General features: G+C 35.6%; 1 protein-coding gene across 4 annotated transcripts in view; it reads left to right on the top strand.

Annotated features, from left to right (window-relative positions):
* TET2 (tet methylcytosine dioxygenase 2) overlaps positions 1 to 25,138 on the top strand; it is a 133,724-nt gene that overhangs the window by 65,259 nt on the left and 43,327 nt on the right. For all 4 annotated transcript variants that reach the window (XR_002346846.1, XR_002346845.1, XM_013978993.2 and 1 more), the window contains exon 3: positions 20,423 to 23,877. Coding sequence is in view for 2 of the 4 variants with exons in the window: in XM_013978993.2 (XP_013834447.1) it covers positions 20,469 to 23,877 (3,409 nt within the window). In the remaining 2 variants the exon portion in view is untranslated. The remainder of the gene's footprint in view (positions 1 to 20,422; positions 23,878 to 25,138) is intronic.

Here is a 25,138-nt window from a genome sequence, read left to right as displayed (position 1 = left end):
ATATCTATGCTGAAATTTGACAGTAAACTTACTTGGTTATTGTAAGGTTATAAAGGTAGAGTTTAGGAAGATTTTAGGCTTTTCAAATATATTCAGAAGAAGTAAAGTCAAGAAAAAGCATACTAAATTTTTTAGCCAACTTAAACTAGTAAAGTGATTATTCATCAAAGCTTGTAATGATAATCACAGAAAGCTTTACTCAAAATGGACACTCTAATTACTACCACATCTGTGCCTTTCTCACTTTAAGGTTTTACATGTATCTTAGCTTGACCAAATAGATTTCTTGTTATTTTAAGACTTCTGTGTTTTAAGTCTTCTTTGTATGAATTTTTCTCAAATACTTCCCTTTACCTAGAATGCTCTGCTTTTACTGCAACTGAAGAAAGCCTAAAAATTCTTAGGGACCTCTACCAAAATTATCTCCATTTTGATGTATACTCCATAGTTCCATGTTTGTATGAGCCTGATGGTGTTTATCTTCTTATAGCTCTATGATCCACCTCTAAATTAGGTATAAGCTCCCTGAGACCTCTATGACCAGTCATCATTGAGTTTCTCAGGGCACTTAGCACAGTGTTCAGACCATAGGCTCAGTAAGTGGTGAAGTGAACTACAGATTTGAAAACATATGTCAAAAAGCATACCATAAAAATTTGCCATGTATAGTAATAGAGATATAATGCTTTACTTTTATAGAAAATGCCACATGAGATCTTTTTACAAAATCTAATATTCTTCAAGTTAGTAGCATTTAAACTGAAAAGAATGGGTTATTTCAGTTGCTCTCTAAAGTAACCTCTTGTGATCACTTGCCAGATCATGAAATATATGTTCAAGAGAATTAATAAAAGAGCTTTTTAAACTTGGTGACATTTGACTTATATTTATTTCCAAAAAGCTTGAATTCTTTAACAGCACATTGTAATTTCAATTAGTTAAAACTTAAATTAGCTTGGAGGTACTTTAAATCTTTGTAAGATTGGTAACTCTGTGGCAGTCTTCCAAAGTTGGAAATGCCAGAGTGAGCTCTGAGGAAAGATTTAGAGTTTTGAAAGTACTCTGAATAGAGAACCAGAAAGGAATACAGCATTTTCCCAGCATTGCTTCAATAGTGCCATTTTAAGCATCATCTCAAAGCATTAGCTGCAGTTAAGATGAGATCAGCCAGTTTTTGTATGTGTTTGTTTTGGGTTTTTTTTTTTTTCCCCCCTTGGCTGCAGTGATTTCACTGTCTCTTCATGCTGCCTCTTGTCACAAAGAGAATATTTAAACATGGGAAAAGAGTTTGTCTCAAATTGTAGGAAACTGAAAGGGACCAGAATGCCGACTCAGTTCTGGGATTCTAATCCACAATGTCTTTTAGCAGGGCAATGTTCAATTTTTATACAGTACCATAAATGGGTGGCCTGAGGAACATTTTAATTATAAGTCGATACTTTTGAATAGAAAAGGCTGTTTTCTCCATATGTGACTAAAGTAACTTTCCCATTAGGGGACTAACCACCATTTCCTTCTATCCATTGTTCTCCCCTCAAATAAGATTAATTTTGCTTCAGAATATTTTATGATCTTATTGCTAACCATAGGTTTAGAAGACAGTGTAAAACATTCCACACTTTGAATATTGGAGTTAGAGGACTTAAAGTTTGGTTAGACTTTCTGGAGGGGATGGAAGAGGAAAATCTGAGTAGAAATCAATATTTTTAAAGCCAGAAACTAAAACAAATGAATGTTTCAAGTGTGTTTATTTCTCTATAATTCTTTGCAACAGGTGGGAAGGAGGGGAGTTTAAAGGAAATAATTGTTTTGAATTTTAACAAAGTCCTTTCATGGAAATATTGGTGCTTCTTGCTCAGTTCTGTAACCTTTATGAGTTAATCTGAGAAGTTATTTTTCTTCATCCTTATTCAATGTGTATTTTAACTGCTGGATTTATCTTATGCTACCATATTTATAAGATGACAAAGAGTGCTTATACCCACTGAAAGATGGAAAAGAAGGCAGGGGAATAAAGGAAAGCTACAACTTGTAGAGGGTTGATGACATTTTAAAAGTACATTCAGATTAATATATCATATTCAAATATAGTTGAAGTGTAAATATGAGAATATGATACAAGTTAAGACCAAAAATTTATATTTTCTAGTATATTTTTCACTAGGAAATTCCATTTTTGTTCTATAAAAATGCCATGAAATTGGATTACTCACTGATCTATTAATTTGAAATTATTTTCAAACAAAAAGCTAATTCATCTTTTAGTGGATTTAGTTATAGCTATGATAACAGATATTGCTGTGGTTATTGGGCAAATCATTAGCCAAATCAACCTTTAATGAATCCTTGGGTCTGACCCCTGAATTTGTGATAGCCCTTAAATAATGCAATGGTTATATAGAAATGACTTTGTGGGTGATTAGGTCTTATTTTGAATCTGAGTGGCATTTTCAATGCAGACAGAGTAGAAGTATATTTTTAGTTTTTCTTAATGTTTAGGTTTAGTGAGTTTACAATCCTTTAAAAAACCATTTTTTTTTTCCTTCTTATCCTTCCTGGCAGGCCCTATGAGGGCACCAGAGCTACATCACACATCAGTGCAATGCTACATTAAAGAAACAGTCACCCAAATTACACCCTGAGAGCAGCCTTTCTCTTAACTTTAAAGACATAACTTAAATTGTCTGTTGAGCTCACACACAAAAATTAACAATTGCTGATTATTAGGGCAAAGTAGGATAGCTGAACATAAATAAAATTTCTGCTGGGAGTCTGAATTTTCCAGTTTGCTTTCATTTTATTTTTCAAATTCTGCTTCCAGGTTGTTTTATGCAGTATTCAACACTAGTGCTAAAGGCTCTACTCTGTCTGATACATGGCATATTTGGAAGCATTTCGGGTAAAAACAGTTTTGTGCCATGTTATCAAATGTTTGATTGTTCACTTCATGGCCAAAGAAATCTAATCAGAGAATTATTTCTTCCTAATATATGAGCATACTGGCATTTCTGATGTTTAGGGTAATTCTAAAAGGCTAAGTTTTCTATTCCTATTTTAGTCAATATTCCCTTAATTGGTTTCTTTATATGGTACTGTAGTTTCTCAACTCTAATCAGATTTTATTTCTATTACTTATACTTAGTGTGTAAAGACTTTATGTCAGCTCTCATGCTTCTATTACACTTTAATGGGATCTGACCGTAGACAATTAGGAGTGACTGTGGTGGTTGTTTTTTGTTTGTTTTTTTTGTTTTGTTTTGTTTTGTTTTGTTTTTTGGTGGTGCCTATAGCATGCAAAATTTCCTGGACCAGGGATCGAATCCAAGCTGCTGCCGAAACCAGAGCCACAGCAGTAACAACGCCAGATCCTTAACCTGCTGAGCCACATGGGAACTCCAAGAGTGGTTTTCTTAATGTGGCAGGCAGAAACACAGAGATCACAAAGGGTATGTTTACAAAATTTAATCTTAAAACTAAGTATTCATCTGTCTCTTAAAAAAATATATATATATATGTATATGATGAAAATCACTTTTGGTGTTTTTTTTTTAATTGGAGTATAGTTGACTTACAATGTTGTATTAGCTTCAGGTATACAGCAGAGTGAATCAGTTATTTATATACATATATCCCATTCTTTTTCAGATTCTTTTCCCATATAGGCCATCACAGAGTATTGAGTAGATTTCCTTGAGCTATACAGTAGGTCCTTATTGGCATTAATTTAAATGACTGCTACTCTTAAAATTACCAAGAAAAATTTGTTACTATTAATTGCAAAATTTTGAGTTACTATTTCATAATATTTTGGTTTGAGATTTTATAACCATTTCTGAACATTTTCATCAGGACAGAAGAGATTGTGAACTAAAGGCAAGAGTTCTTTTTAAGGAAGAGTTTGAATAATTAGAACAGTAATGTAATTGGAAGAAATAAGACAGGAAAAATAGTTTTTACATGTTAAATTTGAAGTTAAAGCAAGATTTGCATATGTACATGACTTTGGCTTTCAAAGGACTCAGGGCTCTTTACCACCTAAGTTATGGATATGAATTTATACTCTAGACTACAAGTTCTCATCAATGCCTCAAGATCTATGTACATTTTAAAATTGCATAAAGTCATCATTTACATCTGAATTAGAACTTTTTAATGTGTGCTATTCCATGGGATGTTGGTTTTGTAAGATACTCCATAAATTATATTCCATACCCAAGTTATGTCTGGGAAATGCCACATCATCTTTTTAGAGATCCCACTGTCAAAGGCTTTGAGACTTTTCATTAGTTTTACATTTATTTTTATCCAGTTTTCCTTACTTATTCTCCCTCAGCTTGGTTCTCCCTTTTAAAAATCACCTACTGAGGAGTTCCCACCATGGCGTAGCAAAAACGAATCCGACTAGGAACCATGAGGTTGCAGGTTCGGTCCCTGCCCTTGCTCAGGGGGTTAAGGATCTGGCATTGCCGTGAGCTGTGGTGTAGGTCACAGACGTGGCTCAGATCTGGCGTTGCTGTGGCTTGTGGCATAGGTCTGCAGCAACAGCTCCAATTAGACCCCTAGCCTAGGAACCTCCATATGCCATAGGTGCAGCTTCTAAAAAGACAAAAGACAAAATAAATAAATTATTAAAATCGCCTATTAATAGCCAATAGAACCAGTGTTTTTTAGATCATATATTATGTGGCCCTGTTCCAATAGTGTGCTTGTGTGTTTGTTTTGCACCTATTCATACAGACTAATCTCTAGTGTATTAGCAATGCAATTATGAAGAGACTTGATAGAGATGTCAAGAAGGTATCATTTTAGTGTCTATACCACTCCCCAGAGTGAAAATCCACAAACTCGATTTTACCTTTCCCTCAGATTTGATTGCATTGAGGGAAAGTGATTTGTTTTAATGAAATTCACATGAGGTTGATGTTTCAAAAGATTTTTATATATATATGTCAGTTCGTAATCAGAAATTCACATTTCCAGTGATGCAAATATGATTTACATGTATTGTCCAAAGTGCACATAAAGTTCAGGGAACTCACTGTTTCTTGGACATAGAGAGTCTTAAGGAATATTTTCTTGTCTAGATCTCAATGAAGAAAATCTAATCATCCTTGCCCCATGGAAGAATTTGCTCATCTAGTGACTGTACTCATTTGGGCCAATCCAGAGTTTCTCTTCTTGGGACAGTAAACAGATTGCTTATATAACCATGAGGGATTGCCAGACCTGCTTCTCTGCCCTAAACTGACCACCCCTTCTAGGCACACTTTGGCTCAGAGGTTGGCAGATCTGTTTCATATCTGCATCTGCTTTGTATCAGCTATACCAAGCTGCACTACCCTTTTAGCTTTTTTTTTTTTATACTGACTTTCATTTTTTCCATTATAGCTGGTTTACAGTAGTCTGTCAATTTTCTACTGTACAGCAAGATGTCCCAGTTACACATACATGCATACATTCCTTTTTCTCACATTACCATGCTCCATCATAAGTGACTAGCCATAGTCTTTTAGCTTCTATTTACTTATTGGTAAAATGAGAGAAAAGTATACTTTCCAGGCCAGAAGTAGTCTTTGTGACTTCGTGATGACTTATTTCAGTGAGACTCCAGTGGATATTTATCATTGCCAATTTTTGAGAATTGTATCATTTTAGAACTCAAAAAGACCTTAGACATAATCATGCTCATTTCCCTTAGATTACAGCTGAGGTTTTTGTATGCTTGTTTTTGTTTTTTTAAATTGTGAGTGTAGAGGTAGTGACTTACTCAAAAATCCATAGATCTAAATGGCTGTTCCTGTATGTATATGTCTTATACAGCCAATTTAGTAATTAAAAATCCTTAAAAGTAGAGACAATGTTTAATGCTACTTCTGGACCCCTTAGAGTCTAGCGTTTCCAGAAATAAGAACCTTTTTGAAGAAAAAAAAATTATAGTCTTTTTATTTCTGTTTTGATGCCATTTAAAATGTACACTATAACTTGGGGCAATATAAAGTATTAATCAGATCTTCTAATAGAAGATCAAAGATGAGAGTAACCTTCACAACTTATGGGACATGTTTCTGATGAACACATGGTTATACAACATTTTAAAGATATCTGTGTAGTTGATGTTTCTCATTTTCCTAATGTTTTACCCACTAGAAAATTTCTTTTGCTTTTTTTTCTTCTGGGTGGACAGAAATTATTTATATTATGAAATGATATTGGCAGTTTTCTTTAGGACTTTTAGGAGTAGCTTAAGTTGACAGCCCGTTCATGGGTAGTGGGTTTAATAAGAACTCCATTATTAATCTTTTTGTAGAATATTCATTTTACTCTCAAGAATATCTTTGAAACACCCTACAAATTAATGGAACCACAGTAATCACTGATTGTTTCAAAATAGGGAGGAAAAAAAAAAAAAAAGACTGGGTTGCCATGGTAACTGTAGCAGATTAGGACTAGATTGTTATGAAGGTGGAGCCATTCAGGATTGTATAAAACTTCTCAGAAACACAGATGGCACGCTTTCTGAGGCAGTGGTAGGGAACAGAACACCTTTGAGAAGGAGCAGATTTCATCAGTACAGTACAGTACATAAATACCAAAATGCCCTGTGTTGCAAAGATCCTTAGTGTGGAATTTTGGTTTTTTGTTTATTTTTTTTAATAAAATGTCAGTTGTGTTATTTGTTTCACAGTACTGTAAAGCCCCCTGAGGATGTGACAATGTGACTCTAATATAATTATTTTCTATATCTTGGTAGTTTTGTTTCTTTTTCCATTCTTCATTTTAGAGCTGGAGACAGAGACAGTATATCCAATAATACAGTTTCACCCTTTGATTAATTAAGATCATCTTGTGAATTGGATTTTTTTATGTAATTTGGCTCCAAGACTGTGTTCAGATCTCACTGTTTCAATGAAACTTACTCTGTCTATAGTATTTAATACAGCAACCCTCAAACCCTCCCTGGTACTCCTGATCCCCAGTCCCCTGTCCTGTTTTTTTTTTTTCCTTTAGAAGTCAATGTCTTCTTATTGTACCATACAATTTATTCCTTATTATGTTTATTGTTTCTCTCCTCCAAGAGGGCAGGCTGTTTCTTTTGCTTAGTGTTGTACTGCTGTTGGCTAGAACAGTGCCTAGCACATAGACATAGGATATGTTCAATAAATATTTGTTGAATAAAAGAATGATTACATCAACATTTTATTTTTATGACTGCCTCTGCCATTTTATAAAAACATTGCATGATTGTGAACCCTGTCAGAAATTACATAAAGTTCTTTTACATTACTAGAAACTGTTCTGGATTTATGTAACAGTCTTATTGGAAAAACCATACCTCAAGAAATAAAAATGAAAGCATTTTATAGCTGCAAATCAACAATGATAGTGTCCCCCATCCTACTATCCTTATGGTGTCTTCTTGACTGCATACTTGCGACTGAATCTTCTGGCTATTAGAACAATTTTATTCCAGTCTTTGAAACTCATTCCTGTTCATCTTGAAAGTCCCAAGTCAAGCCTGATTCAGTACTCTTTCTCACAACACAGTCTTAACCTCTGGAGAGTCTCACTCTGAGTATCTCTGCCCCTGTCCCATCTCTTTTAAGCACCAGCCACTGGGACAATGGGCAGGACTAAGGAAGAAAGAAAAAAGCTTGGGGCTCCTTATTGGCCTGATCAAGGCTCCAGGGCTTCAGATGTTGCTGTTTCGGTGGTTGACATCGACTGGCCATTGGATGCCCCCTGTGGTGCGGGCATCCAAGTACTGGGTTTCTCTTGGCATACCCGGGTTCTTCAGAGCAGCTGTGAAGGGGCTCTTACTGCACAGCTCGCTGGCCAGGAAGTCTGTCTCCTCTTCCTCTTTTCTATCACTGCACCCACTTCAGCTTTGCCTACAGAGGGTCCACTCTACAGCCTCTTTGTGCTGGGGTATGCTTCTCCACTGGACAGATTCTCAGATAGGATATGGGTGAGATCAAGCCCAAACTACAGTTCTGTAATTCCTTTTTTAAAATTAAAATGTCAAGCATTGGATAAGGTGTATTCTAGTAAGTGTATCCGAGTAAGAATAACTAATTTACAGTTGGCCATTTCAGGTGATGAGAAGGGACCGAAACTGAAAAATCTGAATAGCTTTTATAACCGTATGTGAAACAAATACTGTTTGCAACAAATTACATTTCTTTCTCTCTTTTTTGTGTTTTTAAATTGAAGTATAGTTAATTTACAATGCGTCAGTTTCCGGTGTACAGCAGAGTGATTCGGTTATACACAAATTACGTTTCTAATTACATTTGATATTTTCCCTCAGCACATATCAGGTTGGTAAGAGTTAGAGACCAGGGATAAGCCCAACTTCAAGAAACAACCCCAGGATTTACAAATATGTGGATAATTGAAAAATGACAAAAGATTGTGCTTGTCTTACCAGTTCAGAAACTAGTTGACTAGAATTGCAAATTGTAAGCAGATTTATTTCTAAACTGTTAGTTGTCTCCACATCTTACATGAATTCTTCTGTCTATAAGCTTCATCTCAAATCTTCAGTGACACCCCTCCTGACTCTCTTCCTTCAAATAATCTAGATATTATTAAATTGTGTTTATACTCTTATTTTAAACAAAATTCGAAACTGCAAACATTGGAATTAGATAGTTTCTACTGAGGATTATGGAAAAACAGAGCAAGGCCTCACCTATACACATGTATAACATACTGAAGGAGCAAAGGAAGTGCTTGTCATGTGTGTACAGAGATACTTGTATAATTAATACACTTTGGGAAATGCCAGAACCTTCTTTGAGATTTTGACAATCCTGTGTGTTCACGGTTTTTTTTTCCTTCTAGATATATGAAGTACATCTTAGATTTCTTAAGATTGAAAGTGCTTACAAGATTAGAAATAGACGGAGTTCCTGTTGTGGCGCAGTGGTTAATGAATCCGACTGGGAACCATGAGGTTTCGGGTTCAGTCCCTGCCCTTGCTCAGTGGGTTAACGATCCGGCGTTGCCGTGAGCTGTGGTGTAGGTTGCAGACGCGGCTCGGATCTTGCGTTGCTGTGGCTCTGGCGTAGGCTGGCGGCTACAGCTCCAATTTGACCCCTAGCCTGGGAACCTCCATATGCCGCAGGAGCGGCCCAAGAAATAGCAACAACAACAACAACAAAGACAAAAAAAGACCAAAAAAAAAAATTAGAAATAGAAGTCAGTTTTATAATAAAAATATTAATTCACCTTATAGTCTCTAGATTTAATGCTTATATAAAGACTTATGTTCAGGCTTAACATGTAGTTTGGAGACATAAATTTTGCTTTTGAAAATATGTTTTGGATTGATTGACTGTTTTCCTTTAAAATTTTAGCTATAATATTTTTTATTGAAATACAGTTAATTTACAATATTGTAAGTGTGCAGCAAAATGATTCAGTTATACATATCTATGTTTGTATCTATATCTAGCTATCTATTCTTTTTCAGATTCTTTTCCATTATAAGTTATTACAAGATATTGAATATGGTTCCTTGTGCTGTACAGTAGGTCTTTGTTGTTTACCTATTTTATATATAGTAGTGTATATATGTTAATCCCAAACTCCCAATTTATTCCCCCACAATCCCATTTGGTAACCATAAGTTTATTTTCTGTGTCTGCGGGTCTATTTCTATTTTGTAAATAAGTTCATTTATATCATTTTTTTAGATTCCACATATAAGTGATCTCATATGATATTTGTATTTCTCTGTCTGACTTACTTCCTTTAGTATGGTAATCTCTAGGTCTACTCATGTTGCTGCAAATGGCATTATTTAATTCTCTCTTATGGCTGAGTAATATTCCAATGTGTGTGTACACATAAACACATGTACACACCACGTCTTCTTTATCCATTCATCTGTTGATGGACATTTAAGTTACTTCCATGTTTTGGCTATTGTAAATAGTGCTGCTGTGAACATTGGGGTCCATATACCTTTATGAATTAGAGTTTTCTCCACATATATGCCAAAGAGTGAGATTGCTGGATCATACGATAACTCTATTTTTAGTTTTTTAAGGAAGCACCATACTGTTCTCCATAGTGGCTGTACCAAATTACATTCCCACCACAGTGTAGGAATGCTCTTTTTTTCTCCATACCCCCTACAGCATTTATTGTTTGTAGATGTATTAATGATGGCCATGCTGACCAGTGTGAGGTGATACTTCAGTTTTGATTAGCCTTTCTCTAATATTTAGTGATATTGATCATCTCTTCATGTGCCTATTGGCCATCTGTATGTCTTCTTTGGAGAGATTTCTATTTAGGTCTCCTGTCCATTTTTTGATTGTTATATATATATATATATTGAGCTGCATGAGATGTTTATATATTTTGGAGATTAATCCTTTATTCTTTGCATCATTTGCAAATATTTTCCCCTAGTCTGTAGGTTGTATTTTTGTTTTGGTTATGATTTCCTCTATTGTGCAAAAGCTTTTAAGTTTAGGTCTCATTTGTTTATTTTTGGTTTTGGTTTCCATTACTCTAGAAGACAAATACAAAACAATATTGCTGCAATTTATTTCAAAGAATATTCTGCCTATGTTTTCCTCTAGGAGTATTATATTATTTGGTCTTACACTTGGGTCTTAATCCATTTTGAGTTTATTTTTTATATGGTGTTAAAGAATATTCTACTTTCAGTCTTTTGCATGTAGCTATCCAGTTTTCCCAGCATTACTTATTGAAGAGATTTTCTTTTCTCCATTGTATGCTCTTACCTCCTTTGTCATAGATTAGTTGACTGTAGGTGCATGGGTTTATTTCTGAGCTTTCTATCCTGTTCTTTTGATCAATATTTCTGATTTTGTGCCAGAACCGTGCTGTTTTGATCACTGTAACTTTGTAATATAGACTTGAGTTGGGGAGCCTGATTCCTCCAGCTCTGTTTTTCTTTCTCAGGATTGCTATTCAGGTCTTTAAAATTTCCGTTCAAATTGAAAAAAAATTTTATTGTAGTTCTTTGAAAAATGCAGTTACATTGAATTTGTAGATCGCCTTGGGTGGTATGGTCATTTTGACAATATTGATTTTTCTGAGAACATGGTATATCTTTCCATCTGTTTGTGTCATCCTCAGTTTCTTTCCTCAGTGTCTTATAGTTTAAGAGTACAAGTCTTTTGCCTCTTTAGGTAGATTTATTTGTAGGTATTTTATTTTTTTGATGTGATGGTAAATGGGATTGCTTCCTAAATTAATGAAAATAATTTTTAATTTTGTAATTTATGCCCCATTAAAAAAACCTTTGCTTTCTTTGAGTGAGACTTAACAACCATACTAATATATTAAGAAAGAAAGTCAAACTAAGTGGAGGAAATTTGATAGATGCTGAAGATAGGCATTAAAACCAACATTTTGGTAAGGATTGTAGAGCACTCTCCATAGGGACATTCAAAAGGTAAAACTGGGGCCCATTGTCCTGCACATACCATGGTAAATGTGTAGTTGATACAAATTATGTCCCAATTTGGTAAGAAGAATCTTAAACTAGTTTTGGAGAATAGTGTAGGAAGTGTAATCAAATATATCATCTCTACTCGGTGTTTTCCATGTCAGGAACTAATTAATTCCTTACACCTAAATTATCCATTGGGGCAAAGCCTATCACAGAGGTGATAGAGACATGTATAGTCATCTCCTAAGGTTGGTGCTGAAATGTATATATTTTAGTAGATATAGTCCCTTCAAGTAACTAATACCTAGTCAAGAATTTACCGCCAATAATAAACAGGACTCATTTAATGATGGCAGAGTATTTTACATACTTTCAATATTAGAACATGAAGTCAAAGGTTTTTTTATAGAAAAAAATTATTGCCTTATTGTATGGCAGCTACACAGATCTTATAAGTGGACTCTCTTGTCTTTTTTTAAAAAGCTGACCTGAGATTTAAATGGTGTGTATTTTTTTTTTCTCTTAGAGCAGTAAAAGATACACCACCAACAAAATCAATAAGCAAAAAACAGAAGCAAAATCAAAAAGCTTTCTTCACAAATTTTGAGCATCATCTACAGCTTTATGTGGTGAGAGATGCAGCTACCATTCTTGAGTAATTCAAAAAGAGTCAAATGGTGTTGAGCTAAATTACAATCCTAAATGCATATTGGTGAAATGAGATGCTGATCCATTTGCACACTAATGTGCTATTTTTAAGTCATGCATCATAGCATCTTCAAAGAGGCCTGTCATAATTATGATGGATTAGACTGCAGAGTCAGTCTTAGATGCAGTAATTGTTTCACAGATGCTGCCGATGTGACTTGAATTTATAATAAATTATTGTCAGAAAGGCAGGAGAAGGAGCAAAATCAAATACCAAAGGAAAACTGCTGTGGCTAAAACCTGTTTTGGTCCTAGGAAACCAAAACATTAGCTACTAGTCAAAAGGCTAGTATTTTCAACTGAGATAAACATGCTTCATGAATGTGTACCTCTGACATTGAGGATGAAGATTAACATACTTGGCATTTTTACTTACTGTTCTCAATTTCAATCTCAGTATCTTTCTCTCCCTCTCCCTTATAGCTTATGAAAAATTATTCTGGAGCATTAGCTGAAATCACAGGGTGACCATAATATATTTTTGCACATTCTTATTACTTGGTTATAATTTGGCTTTAAATTTCCAAAAAAGAAAAAAATTAGTGGTATTTATAGTGGATAAACTACTCTTTGGTTCTTCAGAAGGCCACACATCATGGGGTATATTAGACTATTAGAATAAAGGTGTAAACATAAATAGTATGACTAGTAAGATCTAAATTGTGACATTTTGAATCATGATCTAATTAACATCTGTTATTTAAGTAAATAATTTCTAGAACTGCCTTTTTAGGCTTTAATAAAATGCCAAAGCTGGTTTTAGAATCTGAGTGTCATATCTTTCCAGTCTTAAAGTTTCAGTCATTTTGCTCCCTTTTTGGTAAACCTATAAAGACACCTCACACTGCACCACAGTCAAAAATTGTGCATGAGTGTGTGCAATTTAAATAATGAGCTACTTATTCAATTTTCATTAGCAAAGATAACTGTTAGAGCAGTTAAAACAGAGAAATATATGCCATGTCTTTTCCTAAGTTAAGGTTTTAATAGCCAGAAAAGTTTCCATAAGTCATTTGTTGAATATTACTGGTTTAAAAAATGCATTGAGTTTTTTAACATAGTCTCATCTGTACTTGATAACCACTGATACATATACTACTTAGGAGACTAGTTCTACTGCCTCAGTGATGTTGATAGGTATGTTTGGTGAACATTCATTGCCATCTTTTTAAAACTAACTCTGATTTTTTGGGACATGTATTTCTTTCTTATTGTGGCAGGAGGGAATGAAGTTAGATTGCCTAAGAGAAATCTGGGTTGATGGCATGCAGACCCTGACAGCTGGGAGTGCTTTTCCCCTCTGTACACACTCCTGTGAGACCCAGGCAGTCAGGTTGTCACACCATAAGCACAGTGCGAGGCAGTGCAGGACCTGTGTCTTTTTGTGTTAGCTCCACTCCATAGCACTTTTACTGAGTGGGGATTCAATTGAAGCTAGACTCAGCACACATTACAATCTCAATGACATTATTAGGGGAAATTTATAAATTGCCCTCAGATTTTTCAGAGAAAAATCATCAGCATCCCAGCATTAACTCAAAAGGTAATCTAGGGGTTCCCTGGTGGCTCAGTGGGTTAAGGATCCAGCATTGTCACTGCTGTGGTGTGGGTTCATTCCTTGACCCAGAAACTTGCATATGCCACGGCATGGCCAAAGAAGAGATAATCTGGAAGGGTAACAAGGAATGGATCAGAATAACTGTGGCAACTTCAAATCCATGTACTAAATGTTTATGTCTTTTGTGTTCTATTCCGATCCATGCAAAGAAATGATACCTTGATGAAGTACATGCACAATGCTTTTAATCATGCCAATAATTAGAGTCTTACAGATATGTAACTTGAATACTTTTTTTTCACCCTAAGCCTGAAAAAACCTAAAGCGTTGGCAAAGTGTGAATCTGTAAACAAAATAAATCCTACTCCCTGAGTTATGCATTTTTCTTAATGTTATGTTGCAGGAAGAGCTTCCTTGGAGCTGTCTGTCTAGTCCATGGGTACAATTATTTTGGTGTCCAACTTGAGCAAATTGCTCAGTATTTACATCTGTAAAATGAGAGAGTGGAACTAGATTCTTTCTTATGCTCGGAAATGTTTTGTACTTTATTAGGACCGTCATCACATATTATCATTCATTTTGAATACATAATTAAAATTTTTCATAGCCTTCCAAAAATTTAAACTGCTGTTCAGTAATTCTGTGAGCAAGAGCTCTTTGTCCAATACAATTTCTGGAAATAAAGAAGACTACCTGTAATATGGCACATATTTGATCTCGGGGAGCTTTCGTTCTATTTCCAAGAGAGGGAGGGAGGGAGAAATATGATTTATAAATAGTTTGGTAGCACTATTAATAGTGTGCCTGGAACCAGCTCAGAACAGTTGGCAAGAGCAGATTGTGAGATTTTCAGGAATTTGTGAGCTGGGAGTTGATAGCTTGAAATCAGCTATCATTCATAAGACCATCTCTTAAGGAATATGTTAAAAGCTTGCTATTCATTTCAAAATTATAACTAAATGCTATAACATGAAGTGTTGACACCATGAAAAACATCACTGAGTAAGCTTAACCAATCATCATTTCCATATTTACCGAAGGCTTTTATGCCTATGCTCTTGTATGTAAAAGTCATAAAAATTTGAAGAAAAAATTAGCACCTTAATTTTGATTGACCAGTCTTCTGTAGGTGAGTCATTGTCCCTATTGTAAAAATCATCTTTTTCTAAAATAAAAATTCTCTCTAATTTTTATATAAACAATTTTATTTGGCATAAACTGCATTACAATTTTATTTGGTGTTAATTACCCCACATACAAACCTCCAAGAGCTGGCATTATTTTAAATAACATTTGAATATTCAGTTTCACACAGGAGTAGTATTCTCATTAATAATCTACATCATATTAGTCATGTTCTCTAGTATAGGAAAAAATAAAGGATGTTTAATTTTAACCTCAAAAAAATCAATTATGAGAATTCAAAGTAGTTCTGATATCTGTAATGTAGAGAGCAGATATGAATGAATAAAAACGATTTCTGTTCTTAGTCTCTGAGAAGCAAAAGGAATGCCACACAAATATTTCTATAGCAAAAATTACATTCATTCAAAACTTAGTTTAACTATGGAAAAGTTTCTGCTTTCTCCCTAAATTTGTAAAAATAGCCTATTAACTCTATTTTCACTGATTAGTAGGTAGATATCTACAAAAATATTATCTTGGAAGATTTTTTATCTTTACATAAATTGCTGACTTTTGTAAGCTTGAAAAAACTTTATTTACCTGTAAAAATTGTAACATTAAAACTTTTTCAGTATTTCTGCAATGATCAAAATGAATAAGTTCCATTTTTTTCTTTTTTTGTTAAGAATAAATAAGGCAGAGTTCCTGCTGTGGCTCAGTGGGTTAAGACTCCAACTAGTATCCATGAAGAGGTGGGTTCAATCCCTGGCCTTGCTCAGTAGGTTAAGGATCTGGCATTGCCACAAGCTGTGGCATAGGTCGCAGATGCAGCTAGGATCTGGTGTTGCCGTGGCTGTGGCTTAGGCCTTCAGCTGCAGCTCTGATTCCACCCCTAGCCTGGGAATTTCCATATGCTATGGGTGTAGCCCAGTGTCATTATAAAAGCACTAGGTGATTTTAAGAGTGCTGTTATTGCAAGTGGGTTACTGATTGTAATATTCTGGGATATATATACAAAAAGTGTATAGGACATGTGGCAGTCAAAGAAGATACTTCTTTTTGTCTCCTTCTAAAATGGCACTTTATTGATTTAAATTTTCTGAATCAGATTCATAGGCCAAAAATAATCCTTAAATAACAAATTATCCTCATCCTAAAATGAAAAGGTAATATATAATTTTCCTATCCTCCCTGAAAAAGTTAACCGTTTCACTTTTCTTATCTGATAGCTGTGCTCAGTAAAGAGTTGCTGTCGTGGACAGAATAGGTCTAATAATAAGATTAAATTGGTGTCGTATAATGGCTATTGTGTTTAAAACTCCATATTGAAATAAATTTCATTTTAAGTCACCTTTATTTCTTCTTAAAAGCTATTATTATGCTCATAAAATATTTGCAAACTCCATTCATTGTAATTCTGCCCTTGACACTTTAAAGAATGTCCAAATTATGTGGTATGGATCACAATAGAGAATAATGTATCAAATACTTTATATATAAAAACAGAGTAGGACAACATATGTTGTATACAGAACCTGCAAGATTTATATACTGTATAACATAACATAATGTAAATGTGCATACACATAAATACATTTTGTTTGGTACTATATGTGTTAATTGATTTCACCATTGACAAAAGAAAGCATTGTTTTGCTGTGGTATTTGGAAAGCTAATTAACCTTGTCTATGAAGGATTTATCTAGGCCTACGTCCATGTTTCTTAATTTTTAAAAAGTGGTAGTGCTCCTGATTTTGGAGAAGCCCCTTACATCAAAGACTACAAATCACTTTTCATGATTCTGGAAACTAAATTTTTTTAAAGGTTATTGATGATTAAAAGTATTAGTTTAGCTCAGAGCTATCCAATGGAAAAACAATACAAGCCACATATGGAATTTAAAATTTTTCAGTACTCTCATTAAAAGAAATAAATGAAATTTAATGATATATTTTACTTATTTTATCCAAAATCATTGTTTCAGCATGGGAAAAATATTTTTAAAAATCAAGTTATTTTATGTTTTTTTTTTTTCTCTACACTAAGATCTTTGAAATTTAGTGTGTATTTATACTTACAGAACATCTCAGTTTGGTCTAACTACGTTTCAAAGGCTCGATAGCCATTTGTGACTAGTGGCTATGCACATCTAGCCCATCTCTTAACATTTGAAAGGAAGTAGGCCTAACAGAAATAAAGATAACATTTTGTTCTGTTTTTTTTTGTTGTTGTTGTTGTTCAATGGGAATTATGACCTTTTGATTTAAGTTTTATTTATTCATTGATATATATGCTTAAAAGTAACAAAATAGCACAGTTATAAACAATCTCCCTCTCGGTGCTGTTTTCCAGCCTCTCCATTCCTTTTCCTGGAAGCAAAGTGTTATAACCTCTTTGTTGTATATTTTTCTAGAGATGATTTTATTTTTATTTTTGTAAACATACAAGTTGTGGCATCCTTACACATACTATTCTGCAGCTTTCTTTGTTACATTTAATTACTTGGAAATACTTCATCTGTAAATGTAGGTTGTTTCCAAACTTTTGCTAATGCAAAATATTGTACATACTTCATTTAACTTATATATGTATGAGCTTAAAAAAGTAAGCTTTTAAAACAAAAGGATCAAAGGAAGTTTCTACAAAATTCTGTAGATATTGTTAAATCATCCTCCTTGGTATTTCTATTACTAAGTTTTGAATCCTGGGAACTATGCAAAAGCCTGTTTCTCCACATGCTTTCCGACATAGTATATTATCAAAATTTCTGTTCTTTGCCAACTGGAGAAAAAAACTGCATCTTGTTGCAGTTTTAATTTACATTTCTTTTTATGAGTAATAACAGACATTTTAAAAATATTTAAGAGCCATTTGCATTTCATTTTCTGTGAACTGTCTATATCCTTTGCTCATTTTTTCTATTCAGTGATTGGTCTTTTTCTTGCCAATATGTATGTGTCCTATATATTAAGAAAAGTTTTAATTTAGCATACAGGTTTATTTTTACATGCATAAATTTTACCGAACTTCCTCATTTTTTATGGCTTATAGATTTTGTGTCTCAAAGAACTTACCCAGTCAGGTTTTTTTTGCTTTTTTTTTTTTTTTAAGTTTTCTTAGGCTGTTTTTTAAACTTTTTAAGAGTTTTATTTTCCATATTTGATGTTAAATCCATTTATAATACTATTAGGTATATAATGTAAATGATAGATCCAGCTTTATCATTTTTTCAGTAAACTATCCAGTTGTTCCAATATATTTATTTGAAATGACATCATTACCTCCTCATATCATATTTCTGTGTGTATTTGTGTCTATTCCTGAACATTCTCTTATATTCCATTGGTCTTATAAATACTGTATTATCTATTGATGTGCAAGTTCAAACTGTTTTTAGTACAATAGAGCTTTTGTTACTTTTTAATATCTTTCAATTTGGCTACTGCCCTGCCCAGGCCCCATTACGATTCTCTCTCAGATTATTCCTGGATATCCAATTTGTTTATTTTTCCACGTTAACTTTAGAGCCCTCTTCTTTAATTTCTCAAAACATTCTACTGATTTTTTATAGGAATATACTAAATGAAAACATTAATTTGACAACTATTCAAGAATATATTATACCTTTCTATTTGTTTTGCTTTTGTGTTTGTGTATCCCTCAGTATTGTTTTAATGTGTAATTCAAACAGGGTTTTCACATTTCTCTTAAGCTTATTCTTAGTGTTTTAAAAATATATTTTTCTATTATAGTATTTTATTCCACCCAAGCTTCTGACTGGTTGGTGCTTTGATAGACCAAGGCTATTGATTTTTTTCTTTAGCTACTTTACTGAATTCTCATCAAATATAACAGTTTTTCAGTTGCTTCTCTTGGTTAGCCAGCATACAATCCTATTATCTGCAAAGGATAACTTTACTGTTGCTTTCCAATGTTTATTTCTTCCTCAGTTTCATTTGTTTTGGTTAGTAAGCAATGGCTATTTTAATAGAGTTTTTTTATGGCCCAAAGGGAAAATAGTCTTGATTTTTTTTTTTTTCTGCTTACATCCTTAAAATAAATTTAATGAGAAAAACTGTGGGAAAATAAAGCATGACTATATAATGAATGGGCCAGCATTCACTTTGTATAATGGATTATTTTTGGTTTTTAATGCCCATTTCTTTCTGTTTTCCCTATCCTTTGAACTTTGAAGTCTCCATCTGTATTGGTCCCAAAACTGAATGACTAAAGAAATGATCAGCAAATGTATATCAACCTAGTGAAACTGATTGGATGCTCACTCTATACTAAGCCCAAAAATAAACAGAGTAGGATATTTTTAAGGTGTTCACAGTTCAGTAAGAGAAATTAAACAAAATACAATTGAATGTAGTGGTCGACCATATACAAGATATAAAGGCAGAAATATATGGAATATATAGAAATGGAGGTGATTCATTATCTTGGGCAATCAAAGAAGAATTCCCAGGGGTGGTGATCTCTAAGACAGTTTTATCTGGACATAGTTGGCTAAGAAGGCATTCTAGGCAGATCAGACAATAATGCCACAGAGGTCTGAAACGGCTTACAGTGTTCGGATGCTTAGAAGCTGTTGTTATGGTTGGAATGTTTACTGTGAGACAAAGTAGGAGGACAGAAAAATAGAAACCTGCATATGAGAGACCATTTTCATTAGGAAGAAATTCTCAAAGGAACTGGGCAGTCAGATCCTGAAGCGGGCAATGTGGATTCACTTAGAAAGGGCATTTAATGAACTACAGTTTCCCCCTTGTCCCAACCCCTGGAATGTTAATGCTATAGGGACTGTGCCTTATCTTTCATGTGTGTTTGAGAACTACTAATGCAGGCAATATGGACTCAGTAAAGTATGTTAAGAAGGGTAGGACATGAGATTTGCATTTTAGAACATTCCCTTTGTTAACAATTTGAAGAATCCTTGAAGAACTGGGGAGAGGACAGGCTGGGCTCAGGAGAAGCCCTTTAAAAAGCTACCACAATAGATAAAGAAGCAAGATAATATAGATCTAGTTACGAAGTGTCAGTGAAGATAATTCAAGGAATATATAGGAAATGGAATTGATAGATCTTAGCAAGTGCCTAGATATGTAAGATGCTAGAGAAGAAAGAAGGGAGGTAGTTTACTTTGTTGTTCTTAGCATTTTGACAAAAAGAATTATTTATGAAGGAAGTTGATACTGTTTACTAATACAGTATGAAATTCCCACATTAGGATGGAAATGCTGTAAAACTGGGTTGGATGATCATTGCACAACTATAAATATAATAAAATCCATTGAGTTAAAAAAAAGGTCAATGGAGACCCCCCCCATAAGAGAAAAATTCCCACATTAGCTGGTGATTTTCATCTTTGTTCTCTGTGACTATAAATGGAGTTGAGAGTTGCTGGGTAGACAAAAATAATTATTTCCCGAGTAGCTCTTGGTCATCACTCTGAGACATGAAAATGAGTATCGCAGTTTGCTGGCTTAGTAGGAATTCCAATATTATTAATGCCATGATTCTTCTCTAAGGTGGTTTTATTAGTGTTAGATATATATTAATGTATTTTAATTTTTCTTTCCATGCTCTTTAGAATTCATTCAGAGGGCAGCCTTGTGGATGGCCCCGAAGCAAGCCTGATGGAACAGGATAGAACCAACCATGTTGAGGGCAACAGACTAAGTCCATTCCTGATACCATCTCCTTCTCCCATTTGCCAGACAGAACCTCTGGCTATCAAGCTCCAGAATGGAAGCCCATTAACTGAGAGACCTTATCCAGAAGTAAATGGAGACACCAAGTGGCAGTCTTTCAAAAGTTATTCTGGAATACCCCACATGAAGGGAAACCAGCATAGTCGTGTGAGTCCGGACTTTATACAAGAAGGTAGAGGGTATTCCAAGTGTTTGCAAAATGGAGGGATAAAACGCACAGTTAGTGAACCATCTCTCTCTGGGCTCCATCAGAACAAGAAACTGAAACAAGACCCAAAGGCTAATGGGGAAAGGACGAACTTCGGGGAAAGCCAAGAAAGAAATCCAGGCAAAGGCAGCAGTCAACCAAATGTCTCCGACTTGAGTGGGAAGAGAGAATCTGAGAGCTTTGCAGCCCAAGAAAATGAAGTTAAGGATTTCACCAGTTTTTCAACACATAACTGCATTGGGTCTGAAAATCCAGAGCTTCAGATTCTGAATAAGCAGGAGGGAAAGAATGCTAACTACTACGACAAGAACATTCGTATTCTTAAAAACCAGGCAGTGCTAATGCCTAATGGTGCTACAGTTTCTGCCTCTTCCATGGAAAACACACGCGGTGAACTCCTGGAAAAAACACTGTCTCAATATTATCCAGATTGTGTTTCCATTGCGGTGCAGAAAACCACATCTCACATACATGCCATTAACAGTCAGGCTACTAATGAGTTGTCCTGTGAGATCACTCACCCATCGCATACCTCAGGGCAGATCAATTTTCCGCAGACCTCGAACTCTGAGCTGCCTCCAGAGCCAGCTGCAGTGGTGACTGAGGCCTGTGATGCTGATAGTGCCAGTAAACCAGCTGCAATTCTAGGGACCTGTCCTTTTCAGAAACCAGAACAACAGAAAGCAGTTTTTGAGATGTGCCCATCTCCAGCGCAAAACAGTCACATCCAGGGAACCATAAAGCTAGTATCTGGTGAAGAATTCTGTTCAGGTTCTGGCAGCAATGTGCAGGCTCCCGGTGGCAGCTCTGAGCGGTATTTAAAGCAAAATGAAATGAATGGTGCTTACTTCAAGCAAAGCTCAGTGTTCACTAAGGATTCCTTTTCTGCCACTACCACACCACCACCATCACAGTTGCTTCTTTCTCCCCCTCCTCCTCTTCCACAGGTTCCTCAGCTTCCTTCAGAAGGAAAAAGCACCCTGAGTGATGGAGGTTTGGAAGGACACCATCACTACCCCAACCAAAGTAACACAGTTCTTTTAAAGGAAATGAAAATAGAGAGTCAGCCTGAGGCACCACCATCCCAGACTCCTAATCCATCTACACATGTATCCAACCCCCCTCTGATGCTTCCAGAAAAGCCGCAGAATAATTATGTTAACAAGAGTGACATACGGACTCCAGGGACAATGACTGTTCCATTGTCCTCTGAGAAAACAAGACAAATAACAGAACATCTCAAGCATAACCCACCAATTCTTGGTAGCAGTGGAGATCCACAGGACCACAGCCAGCAGTTGATGGGACACAAAGAGCAAGAGACTGTCAAGAATCAAGACAAGGAACAAACACGAGACCTTGTGCTCCAAACACAGCCCTATCTAAAATCAGGATGGATTGAATTGAAGGCCCCTCCCTATCATCAAGGAGAATCCCATCCAAAATGTAATGAGGCAACCCTGCGGTCAATTCTTCAGTATCAGTCCAACCCCTCCAATCACATGACCTCCAAACAATACACTGGAAATTCCAACATGCCTGGAGGGCTCCCAGGGCAAGCTTATATCCAGAAAACAATGCAGCCAGACCAGAGGCCACAAAGGTATCATGTTGAGATGAATCAAGGACAGTCTCAAGGTACAGTGGACCAGCATCTCCAGTTCCAAAAACCCTCACTCCAGGTGCACTTCTCCAAAACAGACCCTTCACCTGAAGCTCATAGGCAGTCACTGTGTGCCCCGAGATTTCATTTTCAGCAGAGACCAGATCCCCAAACTGAGAAGCTCATACCCCTGACATTAAAACAGCACTTGAATCAACAGGCTTCAGAGACCGAGCCATTCTCAAATTCGAACCTTTTGCAACAGAAGCCTCATAAGGAGGCGGCACAAACGCTACCATCCCAGAATTCACATCTCTCTCAGAGTCAGCAACAGCAGCAGAAATTACAAATGAAGAATAAAGAACAAATGCCCCAGACTTTTTCTCATCCCCAAAGCAACAGTGATCAGCAAAGAGAAGGGTCATTCTTTAGCCAGATTAAAGTGGAAGAATGCTTTCACGGTGAAAATCAATTTTCAAAATCAAGTGAGTACCAGACTCATAATACCCAAATGGGACTGGAACAAGTACAGAATATGAATAGTAGAAAATCCCCTTATGGTCAGATCTTGAAATCAAATGGAAGCAAAGTACAGATTTCTTGTTCAAACAGTACACACATAGTTCCAGAGAATAAAGAACAGACTGTAAATTCTGAACTTGTTGCAGGAAACAAGACCCCAAACTTGCATCACATGCAATATTTTCCTAATAATGTGATCCCAAAGCAAGATATTCTTCACAGGTGCTTTCAAGAACAAGAACAGAAGCCTCAACAAGCTTCAGTTCTACAGGGATATAAAAGTAGAAACCAAGATATGTCTGGTCAGCAAGCTGCACAAATTGCTCAGCAAAGGCACGTGATGCAAAACCAAGCAAACACATTCCCTGTGCCCGATCAGGCAGGAAGTCACATTCAGACCCTGCCTCAGAAGGACATTCACAAGCATGCTGCTCTAAGGTGGCATCTCTTGCAGAAGCAAGAACAGCAGCAAACACAGCAACTCCAAGCTGGGTCTTGCCATGAACAGATGCACAGGTCAATTAAAGTCGAACCTGGATCCAGGCCCCATGCTTGTATGCACCCCATGTCGGCACAGCCCGAAAACAAAATGTGGAAAAAGATACCTAAGCAAGAGATTCCACCTCCAAACTGTGATAATGTGCAGCAAAAGAGCATCCTTGAGACCATGGAGCAGCATCTGAAGCAATTTCAAGTCAAATCATTATTTGACCATAAGGCTCTTACTCTCAAATCACAGAAGCAAGTAAAAGTTGAAATGTCAGGGCCAGTCACAGTTTTAACCAGACAAACCACTGCTGCAGAACTTGAGAGCCACACCCCAGCTTTAGAGCAACAAGCAATGCCTTCTTCTTCAGAAAAGACACCAACCAAAAGAACAGCTGGTTCTGTTCTCAATAATTTTTTAGAGTCACCTTCCAAATTACTAGATACTCCTATAAAAAATTTATTGGATACACCTGTCAAGACTCAATATGATTTCCCATCATGCAGATGCGTAGGTAAGTGCCAGGAATGTACGGAGACACATGGTGTTTATCCAGAATTAGCAAATTTGTCTCCAGATATGGGATTTTTCTTTCTTTTTAAAAATCTTGAGTCTGGCAGCAATTTGTGAAAGCTCATAAAAACCTGAAGCTTACATTTCTTGTCTTTAAATTACAGATGCTTGTGCTGTGCAAGAGAGAACTTCACTTACATTCAGTTTTTCCACAAAATTAAAACAATTGTGCATGCTTATTTCTCCCTCCCATAAAACCTTTTAAAATATAAAGGTATCTATTTTGGACTAATCTGTGTAACTCTTTGTATATCATCTCCTGGAGAGATAGCCAGGCAGTAAAAACATCTGTTAAAGTGAGAAAAAAAAAAAAACTGCCACATGCAAACTAATATAAGAGCTTTTAATATTTTTTAAATCGAGGTTGAATACATTACTAGTTTTACAAAATTAATTTCTAGGTTAGCGGGAAATGATCATCTTCTGTCTTGGTGAGTTGGGGGAAGTTGTAACGCTGAGGTTCTGAAAACTCAAAGTTGCCCTTTCTTCATTTATACACTTGAAATTTGTGTGATTTATATTTATGTTGATAGTCTTTTCTCTTTAAAGTTGCATCTTTTTGGTAGGAAAGATGGTATTGCCCTTTTTTAAAACAAGTACATTTTTGTTAAAATTCAAGATACGTGATAGGTCTGTTGGAATACGGATGTTTTTTGCTGACAGATGTGGATATATTTGTGAGACTATCTCAATTATAGCTAGTCAGCTTAGATTCAGTGGAAGACATTTGTAAAGACCAGTGTTAAACTAATGCGGCTGATGGTCCATCCACTCCGAGTTATTTCTCTTAAAACGGGACAGCCCACATTTCGTATTAGGATGGAAGGAGGAGAGGTGCTGCCCCTTTGCTTGTGGCTAACATTGCTGCCTCGTTGGGCTTGCGTGCCACACAGGCATAGACAATACTAGGTAAGTTATACCATCTTCACTCCCTTCTCCTTCCACCCTAAACTTTTTCCCTCAGTTTTCATCTTTGATCGTTTATAAGAGCCTCTTCCTTTTATCTGACCCTCTCTGCAGTATTTTCTATCATAAGTTGGTCTAAAGTACACACAAATATGGGTCTGAATTCAATGTTCTTGTTTTCAAAACAGAGTAATTTTAAATGCTGTGGGGAAACAAGAGGAGAAAAGATGTCTTGACAGTAAACTGAACAATATCCCTGGGGTGAGATAGGACAGGAAAATTATTTTTAGTCTTTT

Source organism: Sus scrofa, chromosome 8 (assembly GCF_000003025.6).
Source record: "Sus scrofa isolate TJ Tabasco breed Duroc chromosome 8, Sscrofa11.1, whole genome shotgun sequence".
Lineage (NCBI taxonomy): Eukaryota > Metazoa > Chordata > Mammalia > Artiodactyla > Suidae > Sus > Sus scrofa.
The sequence above is the reverse complement of the archived record's forward strand: the minus strand, read 5'-3'. Positions and strand labels throughout refer to the sequence as shown.